Raw genomic sequence first — 12,765 nt, forward strand, 5'->3', positions numbered from 1 at the left:
CCTACATCATTACTGTATCTTCATATTGTGGGAATACTGTACATCTAAACTGTAACATGCCTTATTATAACGAAGTCTCCACCTACATCATTACCATATCTTCATAGTGTGGGAATACTGTACACCTAAACTGTAACATGCCTTATTATAACGAAGTCTCCACCTACATCATTACTGTATTTTCATATTGTGGGAATACTGTACATCTAAACTGTAACATGCCTTATTATAATGTCTCCACCTACATCATTACCATATCTTCATATTGTGGGAATACTGTACACCTAAACTGTAACATGCCTTATTATAACGAAGTCTCCACCTACATCATTACTGTATCTTCATATTGTGGGAATACTGTACATCTAAACTGTAACATGCCTTATTATAACGAAGTCTCCACCTACATCATTACCATATCTTCATATTGTGGGAATACGTACACCTAAACTGTAACATGCCTTATTATAACGAAGTCTCCACCTACATCATTACCATATCTTCATGTTGTGGGAATACTGTACACCTAAACTATAACATGCCTTATTATAACGAAGTCTCCACCTACATCATTACCATATCTTCATGTTGTGGGAATACTGTACACCTAAACTGTAACATGCCTTATTATAACGAAGTCTCCACCTACATCATTACCATATCTTCATGTTGTGGGAATACTGTACACCTAAACTGTAACATGCCTTATTATAACGAAGTCTCCACCTACATCATTACCATATCTTCATATTGTGGGAATACTGTACACCTAAACTGTAACATGCCTTATTACAACGAAGTCTCCACCTACATCATTACCATATCTTCATATTGTGGGAATACTGTAAATCTATTATTATATCTCTAATATATTGAAGGGGGGCAAGAACAATCATCTGAACTGGGCTGTTTTACATGACTAAGTTTGAATGATTCTTCTTTAATTTTAGTGTCATCTCTTTATTTTGTCTTGAAAAGTACTCATAAGTGAACCAGTGAAACTTCAAACAGGCACAAACATTCACAACTTTTAAATAAGTTATGGTTCACGTACCATTAACTGTAGAAACTCAAAATAGTTTGCAGCTGTCTCATTTTCAAGGTCTGGTTGACTACACAATGGACAGGTCCAGTTCCTCACATGTCGCTCTCTTATGCCAACTTCAAAATTCTGCTTTAGGCAATCACGACATAAGTTACAATTACATGTATTAAGCTTGCAGATCTGGAAGAAAAAAATTTAATTATCACTATCATCATGTACTGTAATAATTGAAGGCCGGTAAACATTATGCCAGTGTTTAACAAAGTTATGGAACTATTTCCTTTACCTAATACAGAAGTAAATAAATTAAGTACAGAAAGCACCCTTTTTATCATAAATTTTGTCTCTCTGAGAATACTTACTCAATGACATTAATGTCATGAAAAAATTCTGCTACCTATTGAATCGAGCAAACATGGAAAGACAAGAAATGTTACTTTCACCATTTATATGACATACAGATTAAGGGAAGAAACTTTTCCCAGCCCTTCCTATTACCCCCCATTGTCCCTGACTGGTGGTTACTGTTGTTTAAGTTTAAGCAATACCTCAGTAAGGATGGTTGTATTTGCAGGGAGGTGTGGGGTTTTACAGTAATATGATTGGGTAAGTATTCTCAGAGAAATATAATTTACTAAAGGCCTGCTTTCTCCTTTGAATACATTTCCTAGACACATTGATGTTAGGAGAATAAGTAACTGGAGAAGGAAATACTAAGCATTCTACCTCTACCATAAGCAACTTTGAAGGGAAGAATGGATAGACTCTTTACATGAAAAATAACCCACACTCCTAACATGACAGCAGAACAATTGATGGTCATGTAACCTGTGATGACAAAATAAAGGATAAGAAAAAAATCATTCTTACTGATACAAATTCCAGGTGAATCCAGTTAAAGCACTACATCCACACCTATAAGGAGATTGTGCTGACATCAAGTAAACCTGGTGGTTGTCTGGGCAACAGCCACTGGTCCCACCAGATTCCAATCTTGTCTCTGCAAAGCTGGATCATGGAATGAACACTGGAGAAGGTTGACTGTGCATGCCAGCCAACAACTTCTATTATGTCTTGGATCACAACAGAAAGACTACAGAAACCACTCTAATCTCATGAACTAAAATCTTCAGGAGGAGCATGTGATTATTTGTGATTTCAAAATATGCCAAGTGTTTTACCCACTTCAACCACAATTCTTGGGCCTGCATGATTACATATATATCCCCGTTACAGGACTTCAATCAGGGAAAAAAGACAAGACTGAGAGAGAGAAAGAGAGGGACAGACCAGCTGATGGACACCTATTCTTAGCTATACAGCCTGGTTGACAGGGAACTATCTGATCTGAATTGGGGATAACTCATGTGGGAAGACTTAATGCCTAAATGGACTAACTGAATAAGGTGAGACGTTCCCACATCAACTCCAAACCATCCCTGGAGATTTGTGACAGATGTATGGACAAACTGTCATCGGGCCAGAAATTACAATGGCACTTCCTGTATCAATTGATGCACCTGAAATTCTATCACTGCCTGGGGAAAATATGGAGATGGCAACTCGGCAACTCTTTCTTCCTCCCATTTGCCAGATGTAATCATTGCAGTCAGCCTTTCTTGCATCATTTGGGTGGTGGGACTATCACGACATCCCCTACTATGCCCGAGTAAATCCAAGTGTGTCAAAAGTAAAGGCGTCAGGTGTCAACAATGAAATTGCTGGCAGGCAGCTGTGTTGCAAGTCATTGACAATTGTTGGGTGGCCTGGTGAAGGTGAAACCTTCCCTATCCCATTTATTTAACTGTCTCAGAAACTAAGGGACCTGTTGCCATTGGCAATTAGATTGAATTCAAACCTGCTGTTTAGAAGTGTTTGGTTTCCTCTCGTTTTGCCAATGATTGTTTCTCCATTGCTGCTGAGACTGATTTGTCTAGAATACTGGAAAAGGTGGTAATATATGCTTGAGAAGCAGTCCTTGTGCTACCTGCTTCTGTATATATTGTTTCGACTGTCAAACAGCAACTGTGTACCAAAGGGCACGGAATGGACAGCCAAAGGCAGAGGCAGCTTAAGTGAATCTGCTTAAGTCATCATGGCTTTAGTCATCAAACTGTGCATAGTATGTTAATTACCTTGGTAATACAGGCCACGAATTCCCAGGTAAGCTCACTGCCCAAATTCGCAGCAAGGTGAAAAGTTGATATTGATGCCAAATCAAACATCAAAGAATCTGCTACCACATTCTGCACTAACCTGGCAAAGCAGTTAGCTTCATCTTATAAACAGCGGTGTAATATTAACAGTCATAATGCTTTTATCCAACTCATAAAAGTGGTGTAATATTATCAGTCATAATGCTTTTATCCAACTTATGCAACTTGGTATTTTATGTGCCCAAGTGCATGTGGTACCACTGTGACAAGAACAATGCTGGCTTTCTAAAAATAAGGCGTTGGTGTTTCCTGGCTCACTGATTTTGTCCAATAGATGATCTCTTTGATGTTGTTGATAGAAGGTGGAGTGTTTATCTTGTGTACCAAAGCCTTCACCTCACAGGCTTCATTGGGCACTCACTGATTGGCTGAACTCTGTAAAGTTCTTCCCAGCCACTTTAAAGCTGAACCATCATCATGGATTATTCCATGTGCATTATGGTATCTGGCAAACAGAAATGCTATGAAGAACTAACCTGTGCATGGTTTGGTATCTCCCCAATGGTAAGCTGTAAAGGCTTGAGCTGGTGGTTGCATCAGCAGCTGGGCAAGTGATGTGGTTTGTCTTGCCATTATGAATTGCTGGTAGCATGTTAGCTGGTCAGCTCATTTACTGACTGAATAGATAACTGCAACACTATTGTTAACTTGTGTCACTTTCCATTGACCAAAGCTTGACGTGTCTCTTCAAGCTTTTTCGCAAACCGTGGATCAACTTCCTTCCAAACTTTCTGCACACGCACTGCAGTTACAAGTCAATGAACACTTGACATGCATGTCTTCACTAACTTTGTCATTGCCAAAACTAACTGACAAGAATGATCAACTATCAGAAATAACAACCAGAAAGTGTTCACATATAACATCACAGAAAGAACACTGTGCAAAACTGACATATCATGTATGTCCTCATTAACCTAAAATCTTAGGCCACACTTATTACTTGAACAAAAAAAAAAATGCATGTACAAGAATAAGCCCTTGACAATGAGCACCAACAATACCATACTGGAACACAAGTTGAGAAAAACAACAAAGTCCACAAGTGCGAAAAGCTCAAACATATATTTAGCAAATTTCACAAAATAATGATTGCATTTAATAAATATCTTTATACACAATACTAAAATGACCTTGTCGATGGATGGTCAATACTTTACAAAGATTTCATGACAGATAATGGATACCACGTGAAAGCTAAAAACTGAGTAGTAACGGTGCTGAGGGGAAGTAATAGGAAACGCTGGAAAGAGTTTCTTCCCTTTAATTGCATAAAGCTGGGAAATAGGAAACAAAATTATTTTCAATTTCTTTATTTGAAAGATAGTGGAGCTTCTTTCTTAACAGGAATGTGATCAATGAATGTATTCAAAGGATACATAGTTCTCAGATACTAGCCACTATGAAATGAACCATTCATTACCAAAGTCACAATTCACAAAACCAATTACTAATATCATCTCTTCCAAGCAATCTGGAATCCAGTGAATTTTATTTTAGTTACTGAATAACCATAAAAATAAAAATTCACTAAAATTAGTTTAAAGATTTAGTCTTTGGCATAATTACTGAATAAGGCTTATTATCAGAGAAACAATGTATGAACACTCAGTCATTGCTGAGAAGACCCTGCCAGTACTATGGATATCTTATCTGTGTTTAGAAAAGCTAGTATCAGGCAGTGCTAGGGTAACAATTGTAATATGGTTGCTAGGGAGTGGAGTGATAGGTCTACAAGGATAAAATCATGTAAACAAACAGACCTGAAAAATCTACTGTGAAATGTAAACAGGTGCACTCAGGAATCACCTTTACAACAACATGTCCAGCTAGTGTATTATCTGTGGTCCTGAATTGAGGGTGGTGATATGATCTGTTTACAATAATATTTACTGCTGATAAACTTCATTTTATACTTATAGACCTATATATGTCAAAGCTAACAGTTGAGGAAAATGGCACGCTGTAAACACAATCTGAATAAAATAAGATCTTCCCAGTTCTACATGGAGATTTGGTGGACGCTGATAAGAGGTCGTATTCTGTACATCATGTGGTTCACCTTTAATTACAACTTTCAAATTTCGGAAACTCACAAACATCATTGGGAACATATTTTACTAACGCTAACTCTCCTAATTATGAAATGCAACATTTTTTCTGAGAGGCAAATTAAAAACTTGAGTCCCTAGAAGGGACTGATGCTATACTGGGAAAAAGAAGTATTTTCAGAATTTCACGATAATACCATTTCTTCCTTTTAACTGTAGAGAGTTCAATCCATCTTTGCAGTGAGAACAAGATCTTCAAATTAGTTGCTGTTGTACACATATCGGATGTCAGCTTGGACAAAATAGACATTATTAAAAGTCTTTTGGTGAAAACCCATGCCGTAATGATCATCCATTGAGGAGAGTAATGACATCAAAATTTTTAAGACAGATCTAGTGACAGACATACTGGATGTATGACTGGTACCAGTTTCATTTAGGATCAACTAGGTATCATAAAATGTCTATCGATGAAATTCCCATTTCAATATAGCCATGCGTCTGTAGAGGAGTAAAGATAACAATATTTTCAAGATATGACTTTCCATTAAGGATGAGTAGCACTAACAAGATTTTAAAGATGAAATTCAGATCAGCACCATTTTTATTTAAGACCAAGAAGAAGACTTCTGGTGAAAACCCCACATCAATATGATGTCCTGTTCAAATAGAGTTGCAATAAAAAGATGGCTGCAATAGTTGCTATATTAAGTCAGACTGCCACTAGTTTTATTAAGGACCAGCCAGACAAAATAACTCATTCTGTGAAAACTCCCACATTGATATGACCATCTAATCCAAAGGAATATCAATAACAAGATTTTCAAGATAACTACAGTGGTGGCCACACTGAATATCAGATTGGTACAATTTTTATCTAGGTCCAACTGGACATCTTAAGAAGTCTTTTAGCGAAAATCCCATGTTAATATGACCATTGATTCAGAAGGAGAAGCAATAACAAGATTTTCAAGATACTTTCCATGGTGGCCATACTAGTCACCAGCTCAGCCCCATTTTCATTTAGGACCAACTGGATATTATAGGAAGTCTGTTTTAGTGAAAACCCCAAGCTGATACGACCATCCATTTAGGAAGAGTGGCAATAACAATTGTGCATTTCAAGATGGCCAATGTGGCAGCCATATTGGATGCATGAATAGCACCATTTTCATTTACAACCAACTTGACCATGGAATGAATGTGTGTCTAAAGTTTTAAGACAAAGCTCCAAATGGCTGCAATAACAAATCTGGGTTAACAGATGGGCAAATGATGGAAAACAAACCATCCCATAAGCTCTTCTGGTCTATGACAGAATTTAAAAGGTCATCCAAACATTAACTTTTATCAGTGTCTGTCAGATCAGAATGTCAGATTTTAACATGCAAATTTTGCTTACTGAAGAGCCTGACAAATGAGAAGTGTAAGCAGAGGATAGAAGAACCTAGACAATTATGTGGTTAACTCAACCTGAATGTTCTTCACCTCATGTCCACTTTGACTTGGTTACGAAACGATACTGACTAAATATATATTTCTGGAGGTATGTAATGTTTATTTATTAATTTATAAAAGGTACATTTTAAACAAGAAATCAATGCCATGAACATCGATGTAAAGTTATTGTCCACAATTTCTGTCACAAGAAAAAAGTAAAGCGGAAAGGTCATTTGCTTTTTTGCTTTCACAGTGCAAAATGCTAACCTTATGGAACAAAGCCCTGTATCATAGTAGATTTCAAAATTAATTTACATAAAATCCATATATAAACATGCAAACAAGTGAATTTAGCTGCACTTTGTATTCATTAGACAACTTTATTAATGAAATGCACAAAAGTAAACAGCATAATAATTGAATCTTTCAGCTTCATACCTTGCTCATTGGGTACTTTGAAAAGCAAATGCCACATTCTTGCGTCAGAAAAGCAACAGAAGCTCTTCTGTCTCCACAATTCCTTACTGCTTCCACTACATCTTCCAATGTACAGTTGAGGGGATCGTCGACATTATTCATTTCATTGTCAAGTATTTTTATCACCACCTCTGCTCTACCCCAACTCTGCAGCTTACTCTCCACCAAAATTAATCGGATTCTTCTCTGAAATAAAATGAAACAGAATCTGTGCATCTCAATGTACAATTAAGGACAAGCTAGTTTCAGTGCTCTTGCAGAATTTTAAAAGAAATCCAACAAAAAATCAGTCTAGTACAACCTCTTGCTATTCACTGTTGGTACTTTAATGCCCTATTTGTTTTCTTTTCAATTACAACTCTCCCTCTGTATGGTAGTGAGAATAGTGGCATGTACAGAACTGTGTATGAACCATACTGCAGTTTAGCGGGAATGATTGGCGTTTTGTCCCCGCAAAAAAATGTTTAAAAAGGAAGAAAAGACATTGCATAAGCTTTTTTTATTTCTTCAATCCATGCTGTCATGCATTTGATAAACAATTTAAATACCATGGTTAAATGTTGCACATGATGTCGATAGTGGTATTAGTGTTATACTGGGAATAGTGGTAAAATGGAGTGCATTATAGCAAGAGAGCTATACCATGAAATGGAAACTTATAAAATTTATTTTAAATAAAGAAAATGAAGCACAAATTAATACAAAAAGGAGTTAAGATACAGTTAATTAATTCTTTGGTTTGGGACACACTTTACCATTTTCACTGGTTTTCATGGTTGATACAAACCATAAATTTAAATGATCATTAGTAATTTCCCATGCTCAGAGCAATAAATATTGTAAAGAGTTCAAAAAATTTCGGCAATATCACACTGTCTTTATCACTGACTAATGTTGATCACATGACTTATAATGGTCACGTGATCTGAGGAGACTGGTGTAGATGGGTGGTAATTCAAGCTCCTTACTTTATTATTGTCCTCTGATGTGATCACCTTGGGTTTATTGGGGACGATGGAATGTCCCATATTGCTACAATGTTAATGTATGATCAATGACTCTCACCTGATGTGTTCTATAATCCTGCTTTCTAACATTCTGCCTGTTTCTCTATGTAATCTTTCTCACAATCATTATTACGTTTGATACAGTAAACCACAGCACATTTTTTTCAAATTTTCAGTTTTGTAATTCACATGTATAAGTTGTTGTCTTAAAGAGCTGCATGGTTTGTGATATATGTTGATCCCATGTTATCTGAATACTCTGGCCAGGACATCTGATGTACCATGGATATATAGCATGTCAATGTTGGTACTATTTAGGCTACTCCTGATTTTGTGTGCTTTTCTGAAATTCTGAAAATCCACTTTGGATAGCCATTTACCCTTAGTGCTGATTTCTACACCGGTCTCCTTGGATCACATGACCATTATAAATCACATGATCAACATTAGTCGCTGATGAAGGCTGTGTGATATTGCAGAAAATTTCAAACTCTTGAGATATTTATGCTCTATGCAAGGGTAATTACTAATGATCATGAATTATCCAGTATGGGTAATTACTAGTGATCATGAATTATCCAGTATGGGTAATTACTAATGATCATGAATTATCCAGTATGGATAATTACTAATGCTCATGGATTATCCTGTATAGGTAATTACTAATGATCATGAATTATCCAGTATGGGTAATTACTAATGATCATGAATTATCCTGAGCAAGGAAGCAACCTTTTCAGCTGTATAAATTTATATTCTCAATATAAAATGTCTTTGCCTTAAACATCCTTTCTGTCCCTGACAAATCTGCAAAATTTAGTACTGGACCACCACACCCAATTATGTGTGAAACCATGACAAATAATGCAAAAAATGAATTCACCTCATTAATATAAAAAAATATGGTCTCCAGAGTGCCAACGAGCAATGTTAATGGATGAGTGATTTACAATGGCTATATCATGAGCTCTCTTGGCCTTACAACCAGGTCAGATGCAAGTTTGTGCAATTTGATCAAATAATGGATCAAAAATATATCCTCCACAGTGATAACTTGATCTGGAGGATATAAATCCTATCCTTCCATAAATATCAGTTGATACCACTCTGGAGACCCTATTTTTGATCCAATTTTGATCTAAAACAAAATCTGAAGACTTACAGCATCATTTCCTTCCTAAGTTATGTACTCATAAAACCTTTAAGCCTTCTGATTACAAGCTCAAATAAAAGATGGATCAATATGTTCAGAAGAAATTCAATTAAACATACCTCGACATCAATATCTTGGTTTCTTACTATCTGCTCAAAACTGTCATGAGTGATGACACTGTTAGCAAAGCTATTATTAACATCTCCCAATCCACCACCCAAAGCAAGCATATTCCCTGGTCCATTATCATAGCTGCCCCAAACACGATCAAGGAATGGACCTAAAAGAGACTGGTTCAGTTGGTCCAGTGCGTCACCGACATTGCCCTTGTTTTGGTAAAGTATCTCCAGGATGTTCTCCCGTGCAAAAGTACCACTTTCATTTAGAAGTTTGAACTGTGAAGAGAAGCATAGACTGAATAAGGAGTTGAATTGACTTATATGTAATTTTCATATTTCTAAAGTACTGAATATAGTTAGAATCTGCTATAATAACCAATAACTTTAACAAGAGTAAAGTGAAAAGCATATAACAGGTCTATCTTATATTTCCTTTTGCATGATCTGACCTCTGAGAGAGAGAGACCTGTCTTTCTTGGGGTATCAATCAATGTTCATGGCTTCTATGATTGTTACAAACTGCAAATTTAATGAAACCATGGAAAGTGAGCCTTCTCTGACAGCAACAGATCATATTCTCCAATTCACATATTTAAGTACTAAAATGGCATTTTCACCAAACCAAAAAATGTGATGCCATGAAAATAAATTAATTCACATATTGTGGCACAATGTGTAATGTTTTATAATATTTCATGTGCTGAAATTATCCCTTGCGGTGACCCTGACCTTTCAGAGTGGAGGCATGACCAACATGTGACATCTAGTGATGATGCACTTCTGGGTAAAGTACCATGAAAATATCTTCGTGGTTCAAGAGTCTGGACAAGGAAACAAGAAACAAATCAAAAAGTTAGTTTCTCTTGCCATGACCTTGAACTTGAGGTAGAAGGCACAACTGTTGTATATAACACATCATTTAGCAAGTTATATCCAAATAGCATTTCATGAACATATTTGGATTGGTTCCAAAGTTACAGCCCAGACAAAGAAACAGGTTAACCAGTTATGTTTTCCCTTGCTATGACCCTGACCTTGTAGCAGGGGATGCAGCTATTGTACAGCTTCTAGTCATAATAAGTTTCTGGATAAGGTTGCATGAAAACCCCTTCAAGAACTAGGAAATAAGAGAGTTACAGTTTTCCTTATCATCTTTGATAATACTTACATGGTCATAATATGTTAGACATTCACTACATAAAAAAATAAATCCATAACTCCAAAAAGAAAATCATGTCTTTTGTCTTGTTTTAGCAATAAAAGTGCTAAAACTGTTGTCTGCTTACTGAGACAGCAGTCAGACAAAAGTGGTTTCCCTTTGAACAAGACTGAAGCTAAATCCCATCATCTGTCAGTCGCAATATAACGCTGTAGAGGATTTGCTAGGAAAATATGTAAGAGGTGGAGGGAGTTACACCCACTTAACCTGGAGTTATCTGTGTTTACAATCTCCTAATGTACGAGAAGCAGCTTCGGACTCGTGTGATATGCAGGCCAGGGTTAGTAAATATCAATAAAGGAATATAGTCTTGAAGAACTAGAAATGTGTTCACTGAAGACAGATGTCCCACGACAGTGCCTGAAATGACCTAAAGGCAAAACTGGATCAAGATGTGATGAGCAGACATAAAGACTGCTGTACAGACAGACAGACATAGGTAACATTACATGCCCCTACCAATGCCATGGTGGGGTATACAAATTTTCACTACTGCAAATCCAGCAGAATAAGAATAATCCATGCCACTGCAAAGCTGATGAAATAATCTGAAAAGATATCCTACTGTGCTGATGATACAAGTCTCAGCAGATCTAACTAAACTTTTTGGGAACAATGGTCTCTCAGACAGAAGCTGGATAATGTTGTGTCATACCACCATCCCATGGCCTGAATGATGCAATGCAGGAAATAGTTTTTCTTCAATGATATGCTTATGGCAAAATTCACAAAATAATCAGGAACAAATTGAAATAATTTTTTATTGGTAAAGCACATACCCCAATGAATCCAGGATGAAAGAGCCTGAATCAATACACAGTCTCTTCATTCTTTGCATGGAATGAAAAAAAACCCACTTTAATGTCCTAATGAAGTCCTGAAGAAACACTTAAGGAGAGTCCAAGGATGACAGCAGTTTCAAAATGAAGACTGATTTCCCACAAGCACAGAAAGGAAACTTTTCATCAAAAAATACAACAAATTTCAGAAAGTAAACAGGCCAAAGAGAAGGAAGAAGGTCCCTGAGAGATGAAGAAAGAAACTGCAAAGTGCAGATAGTTCAGGTTGACTGATATTGCATGAATATCATTTAATTTCATGCAGATCTTGTAGAAAAGAGGAGCCAGTGAAGCTTTAACAGTGGTTTAAAGTGTAATTGGTTCACACTGAAACACACAGCAGTTGCCAATTTCGACAACAGGTCAAGGTCCTCACTTAAGACAAATTAAAATTGGCTGGGAGGTTGGGGTAGTCTTTATTCTCACCTATTGCCTGCCTTCCCTAGTGGAAATTTGTTTCAAATTGTGGAATGGTAGCCCTTGATTTGTGGTTGGGCTAGCTTCTTCTCTTCAAAAAGCCATTGCAAGAACTTAGCTGTATGTAGTCCTGAAGCTTTTAAAGGGCAGATGTTTCTCTGCTCACACCTTTTGCATGAACAAAAGAAGATCAGGAACTTGCTGATCCATCATTTTGTCGCTTGAGGGGAATCTGTAGGGTTGAGTAAGGGCATACACCATGCAATCATTCCAGATCAGAGAAGAGCATCAAATAACCAGGTTTCAGGCCTGAGAGTAGGAAATTGAAGGATTGGTGCTTCACATTCAACCTCGTAGAGAAAAGGTCAACTATGGGTAAAACTCAATGGATACCGACTTGATTGAATATTAGAGGGGTGAATAAACCATCTAGTGTGAAGCAGCTCATTTTCTCAGGAAAAAGCATCCAATAGAACATTGAGTATGACCAGGTTGAGGCAGACCTAAATATGCATTTGTCAATGGTGATCCCACCTGGGAAATTCCAAACCAAGAAGGCAGAGGTCTGAAAACTTGCTTTCTCCTTGTCTTTCAAAGTAATTGATGACAGATGGCATGTCAGGAAGGATTAAAAGGCCCTTTCCAGGTCACATCTCTTGCCATGATCGAAAGGCATCCACTGTGGCTTTTATCTTCAGAAGGCTGGTGTGTGTGGATAGTTCCTGAAGGAACCAAACCTTCCTCAACAGGAAAGAGAGAGGGTGATGGGCATAACAGCTAGT

The 12,765-nt window shown here is 37.0% G+C and overlaps 1 protein-coding gene across 4 annotated transcripts in view; it reads right to left on the minus strand.

The window, feature by feature from the left end:
• LOC149779829 (uncharacterized) overlaps positions 1–12,765 on the minus strand; it is a 102,851-nt gene that overhangs the window by 31,359 nt on the left and 58,727 nt on the right. For all 4 annotated transcript variants that reach the window (XR_016414939.1, XM_089936497.1, XM_089936498.1 and 1 more), the window contains exons 14-16: positions 9,509–9,784; positions 7,191–7,415; positions 1,055–1,225 (exon numbers count right to left, since the gene is read on the minus strand). Coding sequence is in view for 3 of the 4 variants with exons in the window: in XM_089936497.1 (XP_089792623.1) it covers positions 1,055–1,225; positions 7,191–7,415; positions 9,509–9,784 (672 nt within the window). In the remaining variant the exon portion in view is untranslated. The remainder of the gene's footprint in view (positions 1–1,054; positions 1,226–7,190; positions 7,416–9,508; positions 9,785–12,765) is intronic.

Source organism: Sinohyriopsis cumingii, chromosome 16 (genome assembly GCF_028554795.1).
Source record: "Sinohyriopsis cumingii isolate HCF-2022 chromosome 16, ASM2855479v2, whole genome shotgun sequence".
NCBI lineage: Eukaryota > Metazoa > Mollusca > Bivalvia > Unionida > Unionidae > Sinohyriopsis > Sinohyriopsis cumingii.